General features: G+C 39.6%; 1 protein-coding gene across 1 annotated transcript in view; it reads right to left on the bottom strand.

Moving 5' to 3' along the window:
- The window catches only part of LOC123601692 (fatty acid desaturase 2-like protein FADS2B), a 40,928-nt gene extending 20,206 nt beyond the window's left edge, over positions 1 to 20,722 (bottom strand). Inside the window, exons 1-5 of the mRNA XM_045485240.1 lie at positions 20,113 to 20,722; positions 11,274 to 11,384; positions 8,093 to 8,290; positions 6,514 to 6,615; positions 1,712 to 1,837 (exon numbers count right to left, since the gene is read on the bottom strand). Of these exons, the coding sequence (XP_045341196.1) occupies positions 1,712 to 1,837; positions 6,514 to 6,615; positions 8,093 to 8,290; positions 11,274 to 11,384; positions 20,113 to 20,439 (864 nt within the window). The 5' untranslated portion in view covers positions 20,440 to 20,722. The remainder of the gene's footprint in view (positions 1 to 1,711; positions 1,838 to 6,513; positions 6,616 to 8,092; positions 8,291 to 11,273; positions 11,385 to 20,112) is intronic.
- Positions 20,723 to 26,367: the final 5,645 nt, after the last annotated feature.

Below are 26,367 nucleotides of genomic sequence, written 5' to 3'. Positions count from 1 at the left end.
CTTTTAGTGTCATAGATAAAAAGAAGTAGCATGTTGATGATGTAATAAGAGCTATTTGCAATTCCTCTCAAACCTCCAGATTTTTAAGTAGTGGGAAACATGGGGAAAAGAGCAGGTGGAAATTCCTGGGAGCTGGCACACCTAGGTGGAGGACTGCTTTTGAGTCTCATTCCAAAGGAGGGCTGTAAGTCTTCCAGAACATGATCACAGGACCTGGAAAGTAGAATGTTTGAACAAAATGGTAGAAAATTTGGCAGTAAAGTGAGATGGAAGGAAAAGTTCAGGGCTCACCAGAACTATTTTTTAAAAATGTAAACAACTGAATTTTAGAGTTTAAATAATTTCAAGCAATGTCTCAGACAGTAGCTCTGAAACTCTATTACACGGAACCCTAAGGTCTAGGGACATGTCCCAAGAGCAGCTATAAAACTTAGGAGGTGACCTCCATCATTTGTGAAGAGACAGCATGTATACTGAACATAGCCTTAAGGAGGTACTTCTGGGGAGGGGCAGCCTGCTTCATAAAATTCAGTTAAGACAAATCCTTCTTGCTCTGTGGGGATGATTAGAGAAATCAAAGTATCACACTTTTGTTGATGAGCGTAGGAGTCCACAAACATCAGAGAAGTCCAACTTATTTGTGGAGCCATTGTCAAAAGCAACTGATTTGTGATCACAGCCAGAGATTTTTTTTTAAGTCTAGTCAAGAGATTTGTTTCCTAATTCAGCTGGAGGAGAAGGTACAGTCTTCCGAAGCTGGGAAAACTTATTTTTAAAAAGTTGCACAATTTTTGGTTTATGTAGCCCAAAGTGCAGGCAGCAACTGACAGAACTACATTCTCAATAAAACTCCTTAGTTGTTTTAGGAAATAGCAGCCTCTTTCTAAGCACCTGACTCTCAGGATCTACCATTTCTCCAGAGGGGGGAGACCTTTCTGTAGTTACCCTTGTACCTCCTTCTTTGAAGTAAGACTTTCTCCCAAAACATTTGGTAATAGTCCTCTACATGATGATTTTAAGTTGAGGTTAAAAAAATCAACTGACAAATTCCAGAGTTGATTTTTTCTCTCCTTTCTCTATTGTTTAACAAGTCCAAATGAGAGGTGAGATGTCTAAGTATCATACAAAGCACTTGAGCTGTGGCTCATATATAAATGAACCAAATGAACACAAACTAAAAAACACTAGTACAGCCTCTTCTCACTGAGCTAGAATTAGTTGAGATAACTAGTTATTCAGATACTTGTGATTTAGTGCTTATTGAATATACTGACATGTTTTTCCCTGAGAGAATGAATGTCTCCATATCTTCGTTAAATTTTGGAGAGTCATTGACAGCTTCAGTTATCTGGTTTCACTACTTAACAGCAACTTATGTTGACTCTGTTGTAGTGGTGACCACTGGGCAGGGATCTGTTTGTCTCCAGGATTGCTCAAGCAGGGTGATACAAGTTACCATATTTCCTTCCATAGGAGGTTGGCAGTGTGTCATTTAAGACCATAGAATCACATGCTCCACATTTCCTTCTGTTTGTACAGCTTCAAATTCAGTTATTTCATGTGTATATCCTGGACTCAAAGAAGGAGACATGCTCTGAGAAGGTGCTTGAAGTGGGAACCCCCAGCTCCATCTTTCTGGGACAAGACCATAGACATTTCCAGGAATCACTTTTGGGAACATTTCTTAAGTGCTCAGGAGTTCTAAACATACCTTGACAGGTTGCAATTCTCCAAGCAGGAAAAGTGCACCCATATCAATATCTGGGTCTTTGGGGTGGATGTTTGTTTTTACATGATGTTGGAAGTGTCGGTGATTCCACCAGGATGTTGACAGGCCCTGAGGAGAAGAGAGGGTTCATTAGCTGCAAGATTTCTCTCCTGGGATGTCCTTCACTCTCAGAGTTTTCTGCATGCATCTCCAAAGTCAAAGTAAGATATCTGAGCTTCTGGAACTTGTTCCCTGACTGCTGGGTCACAGAATGGCCCATTGGACAGAGCCTTTCAAAGCCTACAATCAAATAATCATGGGATTCAGGAAAATTCATAAAATTCACAAAAACCTGTTCAGATGAAATGTTTTCCATCCTTTTTTTGGGGGGGGAATCCTCATTTTAAAAATTCTGAAGATAAGTAGGACAGAGAAAATTCTTATTTTACAAATAAAGAAAACTCATCTCTAAAACTTCAATTAGCTCTTGGGGTAAAATGGTCCTAGGAATCCTGCTTTCATGAATATTTAAATGAATCATGGATCTGAAATTATCTTGTAGGGGGCTTGGCTCACATTACGGCATGTTCAGGCTTCCATGATCTCATATAAAGATAAATGAGAATAAAAATAATTCAATTGGCTCTGTGCTCAAATCATCTCTAATTAGGTTGTTTGTGATTTTCTTTCTCTCAATGACAGTGTGAAAGTTTTAATAGAGGAAGGATTTGGAAGTACATCAATATGGTTTCATATCCTGGATGTATAAATACTGCTTTGTGGTTTGGGTAAATTTCACCCTCTTTGAGCCTGTATTCCATCTGCAGTAAATATGATATAATGACATTTACTTCCATGGGTTGTTTGGGGGAGACAAGAGATGATGTATGTAAAATGTTGGCATATTGAGAAGTTCAATTTCCTCTCCTTTCCCCTATTGCATAAATTATTACATAAGAATAAAGAGTATTTGTTTTTTATTGCATGTTTGACATCTCTCAATAACTGGCCTAAACATGTTTTACATTTTCACAGTCCAATATGATAGCTACGAGCTACATGCTGGTTATTGAGCACTTGAAGTGTAACTAGTCAAATTAAGATGAGCAGTATGTGTGTAATATTGGATTTTGAGACTCGGGATGAAAAAAGGAGAGTAAAATATCGTATTAACATTTTTTATATTGATTACATGTAGAAATGATAATAATTTTGAACGTATATATATATATATATATGGTGATAAAGTTAACTTTTGAAATGTTGTTGTTAGATAATTTAAAATGATTTATGTCATTTTAATGTGGCTTGCATTATATTTCTGTTGGACTATGCGGATCTGGACATTACATCCATGGTTGAGGGGGATGGGCATGTTTGAAAATCTGCAAGTGTTAGCACTGCCTTCCATAGTCCTTGTTGTAGAGTCCTCTCTTAGCAAACCCCTGGTGACCCCATCTCTCAGGAGCAATAGTCTCTTTTCACCTCTAACACTCCCTACCATCCTTGTAGTGGAATCTCTCTTCCTCCATCCCACATCTATCTGCTAAACCTCATGCGTGAAAGGAAAATCACTTTCCAAACATTTCCTTTGCATGTCTCATGATATGTCAAACTGAACTCGTACTCATCAATTTTTATTCCCCCATGGGGTCCTCATTGCACTCTGCTCTTCTTGCATCTGACTGCATACCACCCACTCACTTTTACAGTTATGCATTTGCTCTTTTCATTATTTATTTTAAAGTACATCCCATGCGTCAGACACTGAAACAAGCATTTGGAATATAGAGTTAGACATGATAAAATGGGGTTCCCATACTTATGAAACATACAACCTATGGGAGCAATAGACAAACAAGGACACTGCAATAATTGTTAATTAAATCCTTTGAGAGCCAACATTTTAACTGTACTCTTGCAAGCAATGACTATCTGTGGAAGTTGGTAATAGGAGAGACAAGTTTTGATTCATGATAGGTCAGGGAGAAGATCTTGACAGCTCAAGGTCCTGGAATTTAGAACAGTGATGGGAGTAATTGTGATCTAAAGCAGCTGGCTCTACCCTTACCCCTCGGTCTGGAAGCCACAATTACTGGAGGCAAGGGATAGAGTGATCCAGCTGGAAGTGAAGATTATCAGCTACGTGCAGATAGGCTGCCCCTGCACCCAATTCCATACAGAAACCACCCTAGGTCATTCCTCATTCCCAAGTTAGGTCCTTTCTTGGTGCATTCTAAGAAATCCAAACTTTGGCCTGAAGCCATTTTTTTTTTTTTTTTTTTGGCTTGAATTCAAAGCCCTGCTACTGGGTATGCATGGTCTTGGGCAATTTCCTCATCTGTGGAATGGATGAGAAAAATATTAAAGGAAATAACATGCTTCACACCCCTCCCCCAAAATTATTTTAGGATGTAGTCCTGGAAAGAGGATAGGCCAGATTTTTAAGGCAGGTCTTAATATCAAATACTCTGTCTCTTTGTCCCTAGTATAATCCTTGATTCTTGATTCTTATAGTTTTCAAACTGTGCATGAAAAATGCATTGAAAAATATGCTACAGGGAGCCCATTTTGATTTGAACATTGCACAAGAGTCCAAAATATGCGCAGAAATTTCATGGTATACTTTCAGAAGCACTCTTTTATTGCACAAACACTGCAAAGATCAGGAATACACAATTACTAGCACAGCTAGTGAGTGAAAATTCCAAAAAAAAAACCTCCGCCCCAAAACCCCTCAGGGCAAGGGTAAAATGATAGTAAGTCAAGTTTTGAAATTTAAAATTGTGACGTATGTAGAAGGTGACGTTGTTGCTGTTTATATTACAATTTTCTTCGCTGCCTCCTTCCTGTCCACCTTTCCTTCCTACAGGTAGTTTGAAGCCTACACTCATTTTGCTCACAAATCACTGGTTTTATCTGCAAAAAGGTAGAGTATACTCAATTTGCTTTTAGAGCATTTCCTATTTATTTACTCCGTTCATGACTCATCAAGGTTATATTCATTTCAACTAGTGCAAAATTGTTTCTGGCAACATAATTTATATAGAGAGAGCTGTGTACCAATTTGGACAAGTGGGAAAGCAGTGATTTTTTTTTTAAAAGGACCAGCAAGGGTGGAGCTTGAAATATTACTTATACTGGCATCAAGTCAACTGTCAATTACCTCCAAGACACACAGGAGTCTTTCTTTTCCTCTGACTTCCTCAAAAGGAATTACCTTAATTCTCACCAGGACATAAGAAACTGTTTTTGCTTTTATTCTGTGGTAAACATTTCTGACTGGATACAGAAACACTTTGTCAATCAAGCATGAGTAGAAAGAGGGCAGAACTGTGTACCTATAGAAATTTTCGAGTTAAATGAAACTTATCACATAAAATGACAATTTTAATCATTCTAACCATTTTGAGGAACAGACTTAATTCTAATATGAATCCAGATCCAACTCTGTGTTACTTAATCTACTTAAGCTTAGTTTGCCCAACTGGAAAGAGGGTTGATAAGACTTATTTTAAGTATCTTTCAGTTCAATATAAAACCACTGTGTTAAGGCAAAACAAGTAGGCTCTGAGTCAGTGCTTAGGAGTTTTTCCTAAAATGAGCTGCCTTGAATGCAAGATTTGGCTTAATGGAAGGCTCAGAGGCATTTTCCCCCATCCGGGCCAGAGTACATAGTCACTAAATCCTAGAATGTCATAGAAAAACAGACATCCTGTTTAACTCCTAATATTAAAGATGAGAACACTGAGAGTCAGAGATAGAATATGACTCAGTCAAGATCAAACAGGAAGCCTTGTGAAGTCAGAGCTAAAACCCGGTCTTGGCAGTCCTGTACTGTTACCTTGGTTCATCCATCCATCTATCCATCCATCCACTCAACAAATGCTATTGAAGACCTACTGTGTGCCAGGTACTCTGCTAGGTGTTGCACTGCAGTGGCTCATAGAACAAAGCACCTGCCCTCCTGGAGTTTGGGCAGGGGGAGGCAAGACCAACCGCCATCATCACCACTGCATTTTCCACCAGTTTGGGATTTACAGTCCTTGACTCTTGAACAGTGCCATCTGACCTTTCTTGTCCACTCTTTCTCTTTTTCTTCACTTTTATCTCTTCTGCATCGTTCCCTTTATTTCATCATAGCCTTATCCTTCCAAGACTAATCAGGCTTGCTGAATTCCTGTTGCTTCCCAGCAGTAAATGTTTAGACTTCTTCTAAGAACATTCCCATTCATGATTTTACAGAGCACCTCTTCATTTATAAAGGCACAATCCTCCTGTGTGGTGGTTTTTTAATGGGATGCCAAGGATTGGCTAAAGAGTTTTTTTTTAACGTTTTATTTATTTTTGAGACAGAGAGAGACAGAGCATGAACGGGGGAGGGGCAGAGAGAGAGGGAGACACAAAATCGGAAGCAGGCTCCAGGCTCTGAGCCATCAGCCCAGAGCCCGACATGGGGCTCGAACTCACGGACCGTGAGATCGTTACCTGAGCTGAAGTCCGATGCTCAACCGACCGTGCCACCCAGGCACCCCAGGCTAACGAGTTTTTTAAGGTATGAAAAACTGTTGGAACTTCCTAAATAAAAATAAACCTTTCCTTATAAAAAATTAAAGTCTTAATTTTAGCATATATATTACAATGTCATATTACATATTAGTATGTATGTAATATCTACATTGTTAGCATATTTGTGAATCTATTTGTGCACAAACATTTTTTACTAATATGACTGCACAAACAAACGTGGTAACCATTGTCTTAGGAGCATGAGAATCCCATCATGCTCCATGAACATCCTGTACCTTGCAATGACTCATCATAAGTTTTTGCATCAGGTGGTTCCACTTGGACTTCGTAAATATGGAAAGGTGTCCCAAGTCATGTTGCAGATATGAACTCTGACACTAGAAGAGATGAAATTGTTGTTAAAGAAGTTGAGGAGTCAAGAGGAAATTAATAAATGAGCTCACTTATAGATTCAAAGCCCATAGGAGAAGAATGGTGGGGGATCTTATCTGGCTCCAAGCCAAGTTCACTTTCTATTTCTTACACATTGTGTTCTTTCCCACTAGTGTGCCTTTGTGCATGGGGTTCTGTGAGTATAGAACATTTTCCTTGTCACTGTCAAAATCTTCCAGTGAAGAGTAGAAAGGGTATGGCCTTTGGAGTCAGGAAGATTTGGATTCTAAATCATTCTTCACCATGTATGTGTTGCACAGATCTTGGCAAATTACTCAGTAGCTCCAAACCTCAGCTCTTCACCTGCTAAGTAGGGATAATAACATTTTACTCATGGACTGTTGGGCAACTTAAATACCTACAAAGTGCTTGGCTTATGCTAAGTACCAAACAAATGTTTCCTTTCCAGTTTCCAAAAGAATTGCTTTTCAAGGAATAAAGCAAGTTGACTTTACAAAAAAAAAATTAACATACATCCTGGAATTAACATTGACTTTAATTTTCCATAAAACCTTCTGCACTTATTCCAATGAGAATTAAATGCCTCTTTCTGCTTCAACAGCACGTTTGTTCCTGTCCTTGGCATTAATGTCATTCTGTCATGTTGTATGTTTACAAGTTTGAACGTGAATCTCTCCCACTGAAAGACTCTTTACCCAAGAGCAGGAACCAGGTGCATTTTCCTTCATGTCCGCAATGCAGTGTTGCACTCACAGAAAGCCATGTTTAGAGATTCACACATCATTCAACAAAGATTGATCAGATGTTCTGCTATGTCCCAGTAGTTGATTGGCATTTATGGTGGAATCCACACATTCTTTAAGTGTTATTTAATTTCTAGTTAGCTAACATGCAATGTAATATTAGCTCCAGGTGTACAATATAGCGATTCAACATTTCCATACAACCCCTGGTGCTCATCATGACAAGTGCACTCCTTGTGCACTCACGTATTTCACCCATCCCCCCGCCCCCTCCCCTCTGGTAGCCATCAGTTCATTCTTTATAGTTAAGAGTTTGTTTCTTGGTTTGACTCTCTCTCTCTCTTTGTTGATTGAAAGATGAATAAAAGATAAAGGTGAGTGTTACATGGCTGGGAAATGACTTCAGTTACTGAACTGGTATGGGTACAATTGGGCAAAGACTAGCATCTGTCATAAATTAAATACTTCCTATGTGTCAGTCACTGTGCTAGGTGTTTTCACGTTAACTTGGTTAGTAGAGAATATTTCCATAAAAATTATCCTTATTTTACAGACAAGAGACTGGGGTCTGGCAAGGTGTGGAACTTGCTGGTGTCAGACACTGATGAGCAGCTTGCTAGGAGGTGTCAGACAGCAGCTGGTGCAGGTCTAAAGGGAGAAGGAAACAATTCTGAATCATCCCCTAAAGCCACTGCTTGGTTTTAGGGTATGTGCTTACCTGGGAAATTGTGAGAAGGCAGGAGATGAATATTGTCACAGGCCAGCCACTGCCAAAATGCCACACTATTAGCCAAGCCAGAGTTTCTAAAATCAAGACCTGGACGAAGTGAAGGAAGAAGAACTCTGGGTTGGCCTTGAACATGTTCATGGCCTCTAATGTTCTCCGCAATTCTCGGAAATCTTCCACCAACTGGGACTGAGAAATAAATGTTCAAGGAAGGAATTAGTTCCCTCAGGGAACACAGATGAACACAATAATCCATTATATTACCTTATTAGTACCTTAATTTTATGAATACAAATGTAATTATATTAATAAATTTAATTGGGCAAAATTAAAAACATAAAACTATGAACAAACAAAACTTTTTTGAAAAGTTATGATAACATTTTTTTTTCCCTGGAGAATAGAAAGAAGAGTAGTAGTTTGTAAACTGTCCTCAAACTATTTTGGAGCTTAGAATTTGTGGGGTTTTTTTTGGCAGGGGGGCTGTGAAGATGCTTATTGTGTCTAACTGTTGCCTTTCAAACCATCAGTATTGCTTCGGGTATTGATTGATTGATCTCCAATAATGCTTTGGAGAACTGTGTTGTCTATATGGATCTGTGTTACTGTAGTTAGTGGTACAATTTACACAGAATTTTCTACATCATCAGCAGTTCAGTATGTGCAAAGGACCCTTTCATTAAAATGATGAACACAGAAAAATGCAGGGGCATTGAGGAGGGCACTTGTTGGGATGAGCACTGGGTGTTGTATGGAAGCCAACTTGACAATAAATTATATTTAAAAAAATAAAATAAAAATGGACCAAAAAAATGCTGTTCACTTGGATTAGCTCAAAGGATGACTTTCTTGTGAGCTGATTGATGGATCCCTAGAGACAGGGCAGGATCTCTGGTGGCATTAGTGTGTGTCTGCTGATATGTGTTGTGGGGGGTGGGGGTTTCCTGGTTCTGTGTTTATGTAACATGCATATGTGCATGTGGGTGCATGAGCAAGGCTAGTATTGGTTTATAAGCTTGCCAGTCAGACTGTAGAGTCAGTGCAAGGGCCGGAAAGAAATATCTCTTTGCTTAATGACTAATGAATGGGTTTGAAACCAGGACAGGTGACATAATGACCAGAGCATAAGAAAGAGAGCAGGGTTGTTCAGATACATGAAAGGAGAGAATTTATATATATACATATACATACATGTACATACATATATATATATATATATATATATATATATATATATATAGCTATGAACATAATTCTAGAAGCAAATTATATGAACATAATTCTAGAAGCAAAAAAAAAAAATTCACTGATTCAACTTTTAAAAGATCTGTTTCCTGGGTTCATCTCTCAAGCTTCCATCAACTTTGGAATTTTGGTGACCGTGGATAACTTTAAGAGGCATCTCTAGAGTGCTTGCCAACCTGGTCATATTTTCCAACTCATCTAGTGTACAGAGTAAGGGGTCAGCAAGCCCAGATGAGCACTGGTCTGAAATCATCAGCAAGTAGGTGATAGAGGCAGGAATTCAACTTATGCTTTCTGACACAAGTGTTGTGCTCATATTAATTGTCTATAGACATATATCTGAGTATATACGTATTATTTTGCACACATACATCGTATCTACATAGATGCACTAAAGAAAAATTTCGGCAGACCTTTACCCCCCAGAAACCAATACTCTTTTAGATAATGAATGGTTGTCTTATAGTTATCAACCATTAGTGGATTTTCTTTTCCTTCAAGAAATTTTTAGCAGAAACAATTAAGCTTTGCATCAATTTCTTTTGTTTACCCTAGAGTCTCCTGCCCTAAATGATGGGGACATATATGGAGGTTTGTCAATTGCTGGTGCCACGAGTGAGTTCATGATGATAGTATCTAAAATTTATTGAGCATTTACTACATTCCAGACACTGTTCTAAGCTCTTGAAGCGCTTTTAACTCTTTCCATAATTCCCCAATATCTTCTAGGAAGTTGGTGCAACTGTTGTCGCTCTTTTACAGAGAGAGAAATTGAGCCATGGAGAGGTTTGGGAAGTGGCCTGAACCCATACAACCTGTGGCAGAGTTGGGCTGTGAATCTAAGTTGTGCAGCCTCAGAGCCCTCGCTGCCAAATACAGGGCTGGGTTTCCTGACACACAGCTGTGTGGGATGCATGCGGGCCTGAGGGGTGAGCCTAAGTGTTTGTCTGAGGTCTACACAAAATGAGTTATGCGTCTTCAGAATCTGCCTGTTCCTCAGTGAGTTTGTTTCCTCATTTCCTGAAGCAGAAGTATAATGCTAATTCTATTCTCCTCACAGTGATATATGGGTCAATATTGGGTACAAATTATTTCAGAAGAATTACACAGAATGTAAGCAGCTTTAACAAAACAGACTGCAAAAAAAAAAAAAAAAAAAAAAAAAAAAGAAATGCTCAATACTAGTCAAAATCCTTTTAAGCCTTATGTAAAATCATCCTAGTGAATGTCTAATCTTATAAAGACCCTGTCCTTTGGAAGACGGTATTTCAGGTGGCCAAAGTAGTAGAGAAAGAAAGAGTGGCACCCTTCCTTGGGGTCAGAAAGAAGTGACTTGGAATCCTGGTTCCTTGATACACCAACTATGGGACTTTCAGAAAGTAACTTATTTTCCCTGGACTATAATTTCACCAAATGTAAAAAGGGCTGCTGTTAGGATATATTCACAACTTTCATTTGGTAGCTATTTATGGAGTCCCTACTACATGTCTGATCCTGTGCAGGTAGGTTCTTGAGGACACAGAGATAAGCAAAATATACATACATATCTACTGCTTTCATCAAACTTACTTTAGCAGTGAATATAGGCACAGACATCAAGCAATTGTTAGCAGTCACTGGACAAAAGTTGTATCTGGTAGTTGCCTGACATAAAGGAGGTACTTAGAGACACAGAACTTCTGGGGTACTGTAGGACCAAACAATTCATTCCTTTCTTACACAGAGGTTTAAGAGTTCCGAATGTCTTAGGAGGATGACATTGTTTTGTAATATGTAGAAACTACTCATTTATGCTATTACAGGCTCACCTAGGCATAATGGTCAGTTTCTCACAAAAAAGGATCAATTCTTGGATATGTCAGGAATCGCTCAACTGGCCTTTGTCCCCATCCCTCCATATGTTCAAGGGTCCTGAGACCCCACTCACACTTTTGTGTCTCTCCTGGCTGGGCTCTTCTGGGGCAAGCTCTCCAATGAGCAGTGGCTTAAGGTACAATTTTACAATGTCAAGGTCCAGGTGCATGGCTCTGAAGACATCCTGTAAATCACAGAGAATTGATAGAGGCTTAGGAGACACATGCTTATCTACAGAATAGTCCCCTTCCTTACCTCATCCTGTGCCCATCTTGGGAATCAGCAGACTCTATTACAGGGGATTTCTTCTAACCCCAGGTTGATGCTTCAAGTTGAACAATCAAAATTACCCTTGGAGATACTCTATGAAAGCTTCATGCTGGAGATCCACCTACCTGAGGCAGTGCTTCATTAGGCAAGCCCAACACAGCCAGGATATTCCTGAGCATTGGGAGAGATCACTGTTTACTTTACTGAGCACCAGAAGAATTAGTTTGCTTGAGTTAGTGAGCCATGATGAATCTTCAAAGCCCAACATCAGGGTGGTAAAAGTTGCTCACATAGAAGCACGCAACAACCATGACTAGCTGTGAAAAGCACATCTCCCATCAAATATCCCTCTTGGTTCCTGGCCAAAGCCAAGAGGAATGAAACATTTGAATTAAGTTCTTTAAAAAAAAACTGGTTAAAGTTGACATTGATAGTGTAGGATTAATTCACAGGAGAGAAAGGGAGCACAGCCCTTGAGGTCTGAGTTGTCTAAAGTACACACTCTTCACAAGTTGTTCACTGGAGGGGTCTCATCATTCTTTCTAAAAAGTGCTAGGCCAATCTCTGCAAGGGTTGTGACAGCCAGGCACATAGAGGTGACCAACTCTTTTTCCCCATCTCAGGTCCATGTTAAGTAGGACCTCAAACAGGCTGTGACAAACAGTGGTGGTTCCTATATCCTGCTTGTATTTGAAAGTAAGAGATATTCTCTTCCTTCCCAAAGAATTAAACAGATTTTGGGGAAGGAGAATTCTCCAAGAGGTAGATATTAGACTTTCTTCTATTGCAGCTTTGAGAACAGGAGTGATCAAAAATGAGGAAATATAACTAAGATCATAACTTGAATATGTGGAAGCCACACACATGACTCTAAAGTGCTGTTGTTCCATAGTACTGACTAAGACAGTGGACCATGGAGTGGTCTTTCTGTACCTAAATTCTGGTTTCCTCTTACTAGCTGTGTAATTGTGGACAAGTTTCTTGAACTTGTCTGTGCTTCTATTTTCTCTAACATAAGGGTGATGGCAATAGCCAACCAATTCATAAAGTGATTGTAGGGATTAAGCAAATCAACATATTAGCCATCTTTCTTGTATATATACTTCAAGTGCTAATAACTTACTACCTACATTCTCTTCAATATAACAACTCAGAGATTTTGTTCCTATACTCCAAAGCCTAATGTGGTATGAACTCTATAAATTGTTTTAGTGAATATAACGAACCTTCCATCTTCAAAGTATAAAGCAACCTTGGATACATCTAAGAACTACATAGAAGCCTACTTTATAAGAAGGTGTTTATATAATGAATAACATTAATTAAAAGGGTGCAGTATCAACTCTTTAGACTTACTTCTCCTAAGGGTCTCTAGATTCAATGATGGAAAAAGGATTTTGTATTTGCTAGAACCAGTCCAGTCTCTACTGCTCATTCTGTTTCTGCATACTTCCTCTGACCCACCCTGGGAAGTTCTGCACTATATAATTTCAAAAGTTTTTCTTAACTATCACATTCTGTGGGTCTAAAACTTAGTTTCCCAAACCAGGAAGAGAGCCTTTCTGTGATTAAGAAAGGAATTAAAGTATTTCAGAATGATCCATAATGGCAAATCATATTCTACTTGTTTAAAAGCAGATTAGGATGGAAAACATTCTCATGGATCAAGTTAAGAGTGTAGAAGAAAGGTAAGCCATTGAAATTTTGTTTTACTCTGAGCAGTCATACGGAGTCCTGGAACAGTATGCTGACGATAATGTTCTTCTGGGTTCATCGTTTTTTTCTGATTCCCAGCAAGATTTGCAGGCAATGCTGTAATCACGTAGACTAAAGACCAACAGAATTTTCCAGCATAGTAGGCATTGCCCTGCTATGTGGACCTCTTTTCATTGTACTGATGAGCAGCATAACAAAGGAGTTTGGGTAGTCTTAGATATTTGATGTAAAAGCATTTCCTAATAGAGTCTGGATATTGTGGAAGTTGTGAAATCCTTTTTTTTTTTTTTTTGAAAGACTTGTAAAAACAGGCTATGTTATCAGCACTCTTGGGCAAGTATATTCCTGCTGAAGGAAGGAGAGTGGGTAAACTGAAAGGAAGAGGGTATAGTTCTAACATCTGTTGTGTATATCCTGTGTACAAGAGACTCTATGGGCCAATTCATAACCATCACCTTGGATCTATGAGATTCCATTGCTTCTTCTGTAAAGATAAAGATACCAAGTCTCAGAGGAGAGAACATCTTGTCCAAAATGCCACAATAATTAGGTAGATAGTAAGCTGGGATTTGAACTAAAGGCTATGTGATTTTACAGCCATGAAGCTGTAAAGGTTTATTCCAGTCATAACATGTATAATTACTTTTCTGAAAGGCCTCTTAAGAGAGAAGTGATGCCAGATTGGGATGATGCTAAAATCAGCATGTATCTGCTGGGCGGATAGTAATATCTTCCCACATTAGGTTTTAATCCCCTCACATTGCCTCTGGCTCCAACCTACCTCTCCAGGCTCACCTTTCACCATTACCTTTCATGAACCATCTTGTTTACCAGACCTGACCTCTCTCCATTCAATAAATATTCCATGCCTGTCTATTGTTCTGAAACTTTGAACATACTGTTTCCTTTGTCTTGACTGACTTCCTCCATTTTCTTTCTATAAAAATTCCTTTTCATCCTTCAAGATTCAGATTACAAATTGTCTCCCCTAACTCAGTAAAGTTATTTATGATTTCTCTGGGCTCCTCTAGCTTCTATAACTTTTCAAATTATATTTTAATGAAGCTGTGTACTTGCCCCTTCTCAGGTGGTCTTTTTGTGTTTCTTTTTAAAATTTAGTATAATTGACATATAACATTACCTTGGCTTCAGGTGTACAACAGAATGATTTGATATTCATGTGCATTGCAAAATAATCACCACAATGAGTCTGGTTAACATCTGTCACCTTACATAATCCCCAATTTTTTTTCACTTGTGATAACTTTTAAAATTTAATCTCTCAGCAATTTTCAAATATGCAATACAGTATTACTAACTATAGTCATCATGCTGTACATTATATCCCCGTGATTTTTTTTAGTATAACTCGAAGCTTGTACTTTTGAGCTTCTTCACAGGAGAAACCTCCTGCCTCTGGTAGCCACCAATCTATTTTCTGTATCCATGAGCTTGGTTTTTTGTTTTCTTTTTTAGGTTCCACCTATAAATAACATCATATGGCATTTGTCTTTCTCTAACATATTTCACTTAGCATAATGCTTTATGGTTCCATCCATGTTGGGGCCAATGGCAAGACTTCATTCTTTTTTATGGATGAATTGTATTCCACTGTGTTTGTGTGTGTGTATTTATGTGTGTGTGTGTGTGTGTGTGTGTGTGTGTGTGTGTGCATGCGTGCATAGGTATCACATTTTCTTTATCCATTCATCTGTAGCTTTGTAGCATGTACTGAAATCCAGGTTTGTTCTTTCTCAAGATTGCTAATTGTTGCTTTGGCTGTTTGGGGTCTTTTATGGTTCTGTACACATTTTAGGATTGTTTATTCTATTTCTATGAAAAATACCATTGGAATTCTGACAAGGATTGCATTGAACCTGTAGATTGTTTAGGGTAGTATGGACATTTTAGCAATATTAATTCTTCCAATCCATAAGCATAGAATATCTTTCCATTTATTTATATCTTCCTCAGTTTCTCTCATTTATGTCTTATATTTTCTAGTATGTGGGTCTTTAACCTTCTTGGATAAATTTGTTCCTAGGTATTTAAGAGTTTTTGAAGACTAAGGCCATGTGTTATTGATTAAATTATGCCTACTCTCTCACTCTGCCTGGAATATGGCATATTATCAGTGAATGCCTGATGAATATGGGAAAGGAAGAATGAAGAGATGAGTATAGGATTTCTCTAACAAGGAAAAAGCTGGAAGCATTCAAATGTGTTGAGTTTAGAGGACATAGGTCTTAACAACCAGCCTCTCTTCCCTACCCAGCATCTCCCATTTCATCTGGCAGTCTTTTGATTGATTACCTTCTCAACCATAATCCTGCTCCTCAATCTATTCATAAGTTTGTACCAACACTCATCCAAAACTGATTATTTCCAAAAATATCAACACAGGAAAGATGTGACTATTTTGCTTTTACAAATAGCTTAGAAATCCTGCTAACTTTCTGCTGTTATTGAATGGGAGATGGGGAGATGTGCTTTATTGTAGAAGCATGATCCCTACAGGAAGAGAAAAATATGGAAAGTCCTTCTGACTTTCCCTGCCTTTACAAAAGCCTGCCTTTACAACGTAAGTACTGTTGAGAGGTTATGCCCTTCACAAAGGCACCCAACCAGGAGGGTGTGTATGGTCTAAAATCCAGCCATCATTCCATTTGGAAAATCTTGTGCTACAACCACCCAAGGAGTGTGCCTTTCCTGTTCACATTAAGGCACAGTGCAGTAGGAGTAAGCTGGTTTATATTGGGCAAATTACTTTATTTCTCAAACCTCGGTTTTTTTCTAAATATGGATAATAATGACACCCACTCTGCCCAGTGGGTTTATTAATTCTTCCATTAATTTATTCAGTCACTGTTAAACCTTATTGAGGATCTAGCCTAGTGGCTAAGAGCTTAGGCTTTGGAAATCAGACCAAATAAATAAATCAATAAATGATTGCATTTTTATATTATATTTAGTTCGTCTGGGGTGGGTTGAAATTTCCCAAATTCAGGAAATAAAACACCAATGGCGAATGTTTATACACACCCACACCCACCCCCTTCCCCCCCCACACACACAGTTATAAAACATGATAATTAGATCATGGATTTTGATTTACTCACCTCACAAAAGCTCACCAGAGTAGTCAACACCCAACCACATATGCATTACCACATCTTTGAGTAATTTCTCTTATGCTTACCCGTCTCTGGTCTCATGCACTCCAAGGCAAAGGCTAGAACAAGTCCCCTCATATTTTGGGTAGTACATGAATTGTGAATAGGTCAGTTTGTAAGGAGAATGCCGTCTTTGCCCTTTATCTGGGAGAAAGCCTTTTTGGAATGGAGAATGTTCACTTAAAGTCACCCAGATTCCCCTTCACCCACAGGAATAAGCAAAGGGTTATTTTTCCACTGCAACTAGTTTCATTGTTTGAGAACTTTCATTATTTGAAAGCTCTTCCCTATACCGAGATTTTTTTCTGTGATACTTTCTGCTGAGCTCCAGCCCCAGTTCTCTCTCTCTCTGCTCTCCCTCCCAAACCTGCTCATCCTCCTGGCTTCCCTATTCTGTCATGGATATAGTCACCTAGTTCACTATGTCACATATGCACAAGTCAGACAGACTGTTTCTCCACGATTACTCAACCAGTCACTCATCACATTTTATTAATTATGTCTCTTAGACATCCTTTGCAGCCACCCCCTCTTTTCCATTCCTGTGGTCAATGCCTTGTTCAGATCTTCAACATATTCCCTGGGCTTCCTCCAATTTTGGCTGACTCTTCTTCAGTGCAGCTTTCACTCGGCTGCCAGATTGGCCTTTCTGAAAGAAAGCATGTCCTCATGACCTATCTTCCCCTGTTAGCACCTCAGTACCCCTCTCTCTCTCTACTTCTCCACCTATTTTCTACTTGAATCATTGTTCCAGTGAGAACCAGATAATTTAAGAAATGTTGACAACCTAGAGAAGATACAACTATTATTACTTATTATTACTTTCCTTCGTTAATACTTAGAAATCCTGGTTGGTTTTGTTGGGCTGATTGGGGGTGAGGAGGGATGCTGACCAGAGAAGTGTCATTATGTGTAGTGGAAAAAGAGGAAGAAGGGGAAGACATGGCTCAGACTTCAACTCCCTTCCTCTCCTTCCCCTTTCTCTTTCTCTACCCCTCCTCTCCCTTCGTCCTCTCCTCCTCATGCTATGAGAGTCACTGACACTGAGCACTTACTACATGCCAATATTGTCCTAAAAAGAAAGCGGCTAAGCTGAGATGCCCGTTTTGCCTGGGTGTTTACTCCTGACGTGAATCCTATTTTCACTCCACCTCTGTGCACATCCTCTCTTCTTCTGCCCTAGCCTCACCTCCATTGGCTCCATGCCATCCTTTTGGAATTGCACACAGCTCTCCTGTCTTCCACATGGTAGTCCTCCAAATAGCTAGATGGACTTTTCTACCTTTCCTCTAAGTTTTTTTCATCATTTCCCTCTCATATTGTCCTTTGATCCTCACGAGAAAGAACTCAAGTTTCTCAGTGTCCTACTTAGAGTGTGGTGACCGGAGATAAGAAATGGGTTGACCAGCACACAAGATACTTAACTTGCTTTCTTTGTCCTGGACATGCTGCTCATGTACATGCATCACAAGATTGCGTTTATTCCTTTCATGGTCCTGGAACATACTGTTGCCTTACATGAAACTTGTGGCCAAATATTGTTTCATTTGCATGTCTTGTCCTCAAATGCGTTGTCATCCTCATTTAATAATTGCAAAACAGCCCATCATGTTATCATATTGATAACTATATAATCAATTCTTCTTGGATTTACAGTTTGTTTCTGGCTTTTCCCCAGCAAACTCTCATCAGATTAGAAGACTGGGCCTAGTCTGTGATAATTAGCACTGTGCCATTAGTTTTAAATCGTATAGTTTGAAGAAAATCAGACAACTCAGATGGGAAATAACAGGAGTAGATATACTGATTTTGTTTTATGGAATCTTTTCTTTGGAGAAAACTAGAACCCATCTCAGAAGAACTAAGCAATAATAAAACAAAAACATTGCCATTTTTTCAGTATCTAATCTGTGCCAAACACCATAAGTACTACTAACTTTCACAAGGCTAAGATGAAAGTGTTGTTATTCCCACTTTCGAGATTAAAGAGCCGGGGCTCCAAGAGCTTCAGCAACCTCCTCAAGACATTCTTAGTAAGTAGTTGAGCTCAGATACAAGCCAGGCCTTTTTCATTCCCAACCCTGTATTCTTAATCATTATGCTTGGCCTTTAACAAGGGTTTTAGAATGGATGACTAAATGAATGAGTAAATTAATGATCTTGTGGGAAAGACTATCATTATTACCCTTTTATCAGGAGGGTGGAAACTTGGAGGAGAGTTTCCATGTAAATAAAAGAATGGTTCTCTCGTCTGGGCCAGTGCAGCCATGCGTTGAGGGTCAGCTCACAGAGATTATACTTTCTTTAGTCCACAGTTGCCTTTCAGGGCACAACCTGCAAACACGTCTTAGGTTGTAGAGTAAGTCTCTGATTGTAGGTCCTTTATGTCCTGCCCTCCTTCACTAGAGAGAATGATGCTTCTCCACCATGGGCTCCTCTGTTCCCAATCAGATGACACCAAATATACTCAAGATTTCTAAGCTGGTGGTAAACAGGAAATAATAATCACACCTCTGAGGCTATGGATGCCAATGAGATAAATCATAATAGTTAAAATTTAATGAAACTTTATTAAGTGTTTGGCATTGTGCTAAACACTTTACAAGCATTAGTCCCATTTACCATAAACCAGTTAGATTGGTAAGGTCATTTCCATTTTACAAATGATGAAGCAGAGGCTGCGAGCATTTTAACAACTTTCCCACGTTCATATATCCAGGTGCCAAGCTCAGGTTCCCTGAATTCTGAGTAGCTATGGGGTATTACATTTGTCAGAACTCCTCTGGAGCCTCCCATTCTTCTTGAACCATCTTCCTTTGCAAGAATCTTTTCTCCAAACATTTTTGGATTTACTTACATAAAGTCTAGGGTACATGGCTGGCCACGCTCAGGATTTTCATTCTTAAGATATGAATCCCAAGGTGGCATGGGTATTTTATCCTAAAGTCCTGACGGTTTTATTTTATTAATTAATTCCACCTTGTTGGCTAGAATTGGATGTGGAATCATGTTTTTTCCCTAACTTCTTAGAGATAAACATCATCAGAAAATTAAAGATTCATCAGCTCAGCTGTCTCAAGCTGAGTGAGTTTATCAGTTATTTCCAAGGTGGTTGAAGGCCTGCATCTTTGCCAACACATCATCTGAGCTGATCCTGTGACTTGGGTTAGAAAAGCACTATCCATAATTGTAGGTTTGTGTTATTGTTATTAACATTTTGATGCCTATCATGTGAATTGCTGTCTTCCTTTTACACACCCCATTTATAAGAGTCTGAGAAATTTCTAGATGGGCACAGACGTGATTTTTCCCAAATTTTACTGATGCATTTGTAACTTTCTTCTTAAAAGACAGTGACAGATGGTAGCCACACTTGTGGTGAGTATATCCTGGTGTATAGAGTTGTTGAATCACTATATTGTACACTTGAACTAATGAAATGTTGTGTGTCAACTATACTAAACCAGGAAGCAAACAGTGACTCCAATTCAAAACACAACACCAAGAGAAAACAAATCCAAAATACACAAACAGTATCCACTGTCAACATCTGAGCCCATCCCAAAATAGGAGTTAGTCCTTGAGGCTTATTTGGTTTCAGGTTCTTGCTGGATAGGAATCCTGAAAAATTGGTTTGGGAGGAGATGAGCAATTGTGGAGTTTGAGCACGTACTCAAAATGCTTTGGGAAAGAGAGCCAAGTCCCAGCCACCCACCAGTCGGAAGAGAGAAGGCAGAGCTTTGAGTTCCTTACCGTGGCATCTTCTCCAGCATAGTGGTTGAGGACTCGGCTCCCCCCTGGATGCTTGTTGGCCCAGCCAGTAACATCGTAGACCTTGCGATTGATCACCAGCCACTGATCAGCCTTCTGATTGTGTTTCTGGATCTCCTGCCAGCTGTACATGTTGAGACTTTTTCTGGGCACGCCACACTTTCCATTTGCCTCCTGCTTTACAGAGATCTCACCTCTCCCATTTGCTACTGGTTTCCCATTCGCTTGATACTTCTCACCCAGGTATGGCTGGCCCTCTCCTACAAGGTTCCCATTACCTGCATGCTTGTCTTCAAGCTTCGTCGTCATTGTACCCCTCTGATTTCTGGGTTGGCTCCTGAAATTTCTAATATTTGCCTCTGATTAGACCATAAGATGACACTTTTCCTTCCTTCTTATTCTGCTTCAGTAGAATACTGCAGTAATATACTACTGATGCCTGCACAGAAAACTTTTTAACCTAGTTATCTCTTCACCGTCCTGACAGTGAGCTCATCCCCAGCCTCACACTTCTCTGTCTGTCCTGATTTTCTCTGCCCTGCTAGAGGCTTGGTCACCTTCCTTCTCTCTGCAGGCTGATGTCTTAGCAGCATCCTCTTTCATCACTAAATGTCCCCTGGTAAAGAGCTTGGACCAATCACAGTTGGTCTGAAAGTTGTGGCCCGCCCCAGGGCCGCGGGGCAAGACTCAAGTCACAGGGCTGTCCTACACTGCCACTCCATGGAGTTGGGTTCCCCAGCTCTCTGGCGTGCCTGTGGATAGAGACATTTAGGTTTGTTAATTCCACGTGTGAACAAAAGATATCAAAATCTCCAGGATGACACGAATGCTTGGGGGACTTGGGGGATATTCTGTATGACAGCTGTTATTTCTCCCTAGGGTTTTCATTTTTTTAAGTAATATTTTTTGAAAGCAAGGTTTAAATGTATCAAAAACAGCAATGAGTGGGAAACTAGTTTTTCTCTTTATTCTTTGAAAGCCATCTAAATCTGTCACATGTCTAAAGGTAATAGCAACAGATGTTTGCCATATTGCATGATGATTTACGAAGCCGTTGTCACATCTGATTTAATCTGATAAAGCCGTTGCTTTATCTGATTTAATCCTCACATCAGTCTTTTGAGGGAGGTACTATTAGTAGTACCTGGTAGAAAACTAGTCTCATTTTCCAGGTGAGGAAACATGGGCTGAAGGCCTCAGGTAATATGTCAGAATCACTTTGGTAACAAGTGAATTGGTGCATGGATCCAGACTTCCTGATTCCAGATATCTGACTTTTCCCCCTTGCATTCTCCAAACCTAGGGTCTAGACATATATAACAATAACTTGACTCAGTGGTTTATAAATGAGTCAGAGGAGAGATTTTGGGGTAGTGTAGTGGATGTTGTGGGGAGGGTGTTAATTTTTAAAAAAAAGCAGCAGCATGAAATAATAGAAAATGTCCATTTTCATACTTGGAAATCAGTCCTAAGTAAATCATCAGTAATTCAGCCCCAGATTTATATACTAAGGGTTTTGTTTTGTACTTTTTATAATGGTTAAAATCAGAGATGGCCTAAATGACCAGCAATAAGGAAGAAGGCTGATAAACTATGTACATATTGATATTATATATATATTAAAAGTTAGTTTTTATAGAATTTTTAATTGCATGGACTCATGTTTACAATATAAAAAGTAAAAAAATAGCAAAATTCTGTTTACTGAATAGTATGTGATTGGAAATAAAAATGTCAAAGTGTTGGCATTAGCTTAGATTATAGTGATATTGAAACACTTTTTCATTTTTATTTTTAATACTTTTTCCCAGATTTTCTACAAATAAATACATGTTACTTTATAGTTCAGAGAAAGCAGGTTTTTGTTTAAAAAAATAAGGACCCGATCAAAAAATAAAGAACATGAAGTTTGGAACTAGATGAACCTGTGGTCATATTTCTGTCTATCGTGTATTAGCTATAGAGCGTCATGCAAATCACCTTACTTCTCTGGGCTTTATTTTTCCCATCTGTAAAATGAAAGAAGCAGTATTCTCAGGATTTCATTAAGTTAACATAAACACTGTGATATTTACAGAAACCCTCAGTAGTTTCCATGATTTCTGTGTGGAAGTTTCATATACCTGACATAGAAATTTCATATTTGTAGGTTATACACATACATTCAGGTTACCTGCAGAATTTCAATAAAATTGAAGTTTGAAGACAATATTCTGATTGTAAATTTGTCTAGGGCAGGTATGGGGCTTGTCCGGGGGGTTGGCTGGCCCTTTATGTAAGCTTGAGATAATGTCCTTTTGCTATATTACACAATGCAAATACACTGGTGGGAAGTGTGTGTGTGTGTGTGTGTGTGTGTGTGTGTGTGTTGGGGGAGATAACCAAAGAATTTCACATCCTCCCGTTGGTGTTGGCATTGAAAACAGTGCCCAGCAGGGCCTCTGTAATCATTCATTTCCTGTCTGTACTTGCTTGGATATCAAGTCGACTATAAAGATAGCTACTCATTCCTTTAAAGCTTTTGTGCTTGTTTGTTTTGGAGTGTGGGAGACTTTATAATACTAGAAACAAGAAACTGGATTCAGAAATATCTAAGCTGAGTATTGTTACACAAGATTCTTACTGTCTCTGTGCATCAGGTTTTTTATTCTACAAAATGGGGTGAACAAATGTGTACTTATGAATTTGTAAAGAGGACTAAATTATATTATATATTGGAAGAAGCTAGTTTAGTGCCTGATACCTGGAAATGTTTAATAGATGAAGCTGCTGTTATTATTTTTATTGTACATGTTTTATTCTTGCTTTGGAATGTAGTTACCTGTGTCTGGCCCTCACTTCATTTTATTTGTTTTTTAAAAAATGTTTTCATTAAAAAGAACATCATTACTAAGGCCCAGGAGAAGAGACTGGGGGTGTTTGAGACTGGGGAAAGTGAGTCTTTCTTGATTCTTCCCTTTTCACCTCCAAAACAAAGGGTCCGACATCTGGGACTTTTTAGGCTAGGAGTTCCGTTCTACCTTCTTTCAGGAGGGACTGGTTCCCAGTGGACTCCATTTTTGTTTTACTCAATTCTGTGGAAGAAAGCGGGGGGAGAAGGAGAGCAGCAAAGAGAGAGCAGGAAATGAGACAAAAAATAAAGGGAGTAGATAAGAAAGAAGGAAGTGGTATGGAGTTGAGAAAGAAAGTACATCTGACATCAGTGACCAAGTCCCAGCTTGGTCCCCAACTACTGCAAGTCTTGCTCATTCACTGGGACTGTTTCCTCATCTATAACATGAGATGTTGAAACTGATGGACTCTGGCAACCCTTCAAGTTTTTCAGTCTATGGAAAGGGAGAGAAACTGTCCTTACTTCATTTCACAGGGAGGTGTAACAATTGCTTTCTGAGCAGTTTCTGCGTAAACAGCTCTAGGACTATTGCTGGCCAACTGGCATGCACATGTCCTCGCCAGAGGGATCTTGTGGGTCAGGGGACAGTTTAGAATGATTTCTTATGCTGGCCTTGTCACAGATGGAGAGCACACGAGCCTTTGCTAGTTGGGACCAGAATCTCTTTGAATAAAGTAATTGGCATGGCTTTGCTCCCGCTTTATGTGCAAGGTGTTTGTAAGGCTCAGAAAGTATTGGTAATGGAGGTTTTTCCAAACAAAAGCCCTCAGCACACTCAGTTCTCAGCACACACTCCTTTTCAGAACGGATGCAAGTCTGTCAGAATATGGGTGTATGTGCCTGTGTCCAAATCTTCCCCAAAGTTGGAGGGGCTTGTCCCAGACTCATAGAGAGCAGATGGATTGCTCCTCAGTAACTATCTTCCTCATCATATTCTAAGTCTTCCTTGTGGAAAAAGAGGTAAACACCTCATATCGGTGGGAATGTTCAAGATTGTTTTGATTACAAGAAGATAATCCTTTAAGGATATGATTCAACATTTGAGATGTCAATCCCACAATGAATTTTTTTGGAATACTAGCATCTTTTACCAGGGGAGGGTCATTCATTCGTGTATTTACAGATCTATCCATGCAGCCTGTGGAGCTTCTGTGGGCTGGCATTGTGTCTCCCGACCTTTCTGGCATCTTTAAAAACAATGTGAGTCTTTCTTTAATTTTATTTTTTAATGTTTATGTATATTTTTGAGAGAGAGAGAAGAGAGAGCACAAGCAGAGAAAGGGCAGAGAGGGGCCGACACTGAATCAGAAGCAGGCTTCAGGCTCCCAGCTGTCAGCACAGAACTGGACACGGGTCTTGAACCTATGAACTGTGAGATCATGACCTGAGTGAAGTCAGATGCTTAACCAACTGAGCCACCCGGGCACCCCAAGACAATATGAGTCTTTTTTGATATCATTACTCCATAGGAGGTCAGAATAGGGGTTACTGTGACTTGAATGTCAGCATTCAGTTACTTGGGAGACTCAAGGTGGCATCCTGGGTCAGGCAGGTTAGACCAATGTAGGCCCTTCAGAATCCAGGGCCCCCACCTCTCAGCCTGGAACTTGTCAGAAGCTGGTACAAGTTCTTTTGAGGTCTTTCTTGCCTTTACGCAATTCATTGAAGATTTGCAGTGAATTTAATTACTTTCTGGTTGCCATGGTAGACAACCTGGAGATAAGGAGATGATGCTTCCTTTTCTCTGCCCGGAGAGGTGCTAAAATCAAAACAAGGGAAGGGAATGCACCTCCCCTACCCTCAACCCTTGAGCATTTAGTTTCTTTGTAGTGTTAGACTTCCCCCAGGATTCAAAATCCAGGACTATTGTTTCTAGTGCTGTGAACATGGACCAATGCCTTAATTTTCCCAAGACTCTGTTTCCCCATTTGTAAAATAGGTCTTATGGTAATAACACTGAAAACCTCATAGATTTTCTTTTGTGAAGATTACTTGTGCTAATTCATATAAAGTGCTTAAGACAATGCTTGGCATGTATGAAATTCTCTATAAATGTTAGCCACTGGTGTTATTCTCTTTGTCTGAGTCAGCACATTATTCAGCCATAGCAAGTATTTGATGAACACTTGTGAGTGACAGATAGGGCTCCTTTACAGAAATGTTCTTTTCTTAGAGTAAGTGGGAAGATAGGTAAATAGGCAAGAACAAGAGACAAGGATGTATCAGTTCAGCAACTGAAGTAGTGAAAGGAAATACCAAAGTATAAATTACAGACTGAAGAAGCAGGTTGAATGTTCTTCCTCAAACTCTCACCAGCTTGGTTGTCTGAACCACCTTTTAGCACGTGGAATCTCTTCTCCAGGCTACTGGCCTCTGTTTAAGTCAATCAGAGAACATTCTCCAGCTCTGCAATGTCATAAATTAACACAAAAGGGCTATCTTATGCACAATCCTATAGTAATGTCCTCAAAACTAAAGCATTGTCTTTTTAGGAAAAAGGTGAAAATCATCTATTTTTAAAGTTTATTTTACTTATTTTGAAAGACAGAGAGAGAGGGAGAGAGAGAGAGAGAGAGAGAGAGGGAGCGCACATGGGGGGGGGGGTACAGAGAGGGAGGCAGAGAGAGAGAAAATCCCAAGCAGGCTCTGCACTGTCAGCAGCACAGCCTGAAGCAGGGCTCGAAGTTAGGAACTGTGAGATCATGACCTGAGCCAAAATCTAGAGTTGGATGCTTAACTGACTGAGCCAACTGGGTGTCCCTAGTGTGAAACCATTCTTATTAACTGCAGAATCACACAGCATGTAGGACTGAGTACAGGGGAGTCGCTTCTTCTGTGGACTTGCTGTGATTAGTTGCTATCTACCTACCTATCTGTTTATAAAGTGCTTTGAGCTCCTGGAGGACTGACATTATATAAGTGCATGTGAGTGTAGCTGCTCTTATCACCTGCGATCTGCTTTCCAGAAGGGTTCATTTGGCTTGGGGCACACCCTGGCTGTGTGTGAATGGAGCGACTGCATGAAACACACACCCATTTTCCCAGGACAGCTGTTCTCAAGTTCTTTATCATTTCAACAGTTTGTTTGAAAGTCATCCCAATTAGCTACTGGTGCTTTGGCTTTGACGAGTCTCATTGTCTGAAAGCCAACATTCAGGAAGGACTGCCTCAGTCACAGACACTCCCAGCACCCAGCTGGTCCCTGTCAGCTGGTGTTTGGCTGGCCCTGCTCCTGCCAGGGACCCAATTCTACAGGGGCAGCGTGGCCTCCTCTTCTCACAGACTCTCGAGTGGTCTCAACTGCTGCTTGCTCTCACAGGGAGAAAGGAGAAAGGAGACGGGTT

The sequence above is a fragment of the Leopardus geoffroyi genome, chromosome D1, assembly GCF_018350155.1.
Source record: "Leopardus geoffroyi isolate Oge1 chromosome D1, O.geoffroyi_Oge1_pat1.0, whole genome shotgun sequence".
In the NCBI taxonomy this organism is placed as follows: domain Eukaryota; kingdom Metazoa; phylum Chordata; class Mammalia; order Carnivora; family Felidae; genus Leopardus; species Leopardus geoffroyi.
The sequence above is the reverse complement of the archived record's forward strand: the minus strand, read 5'-3'. Positions and strand labels throughout refer to the sequence as shown.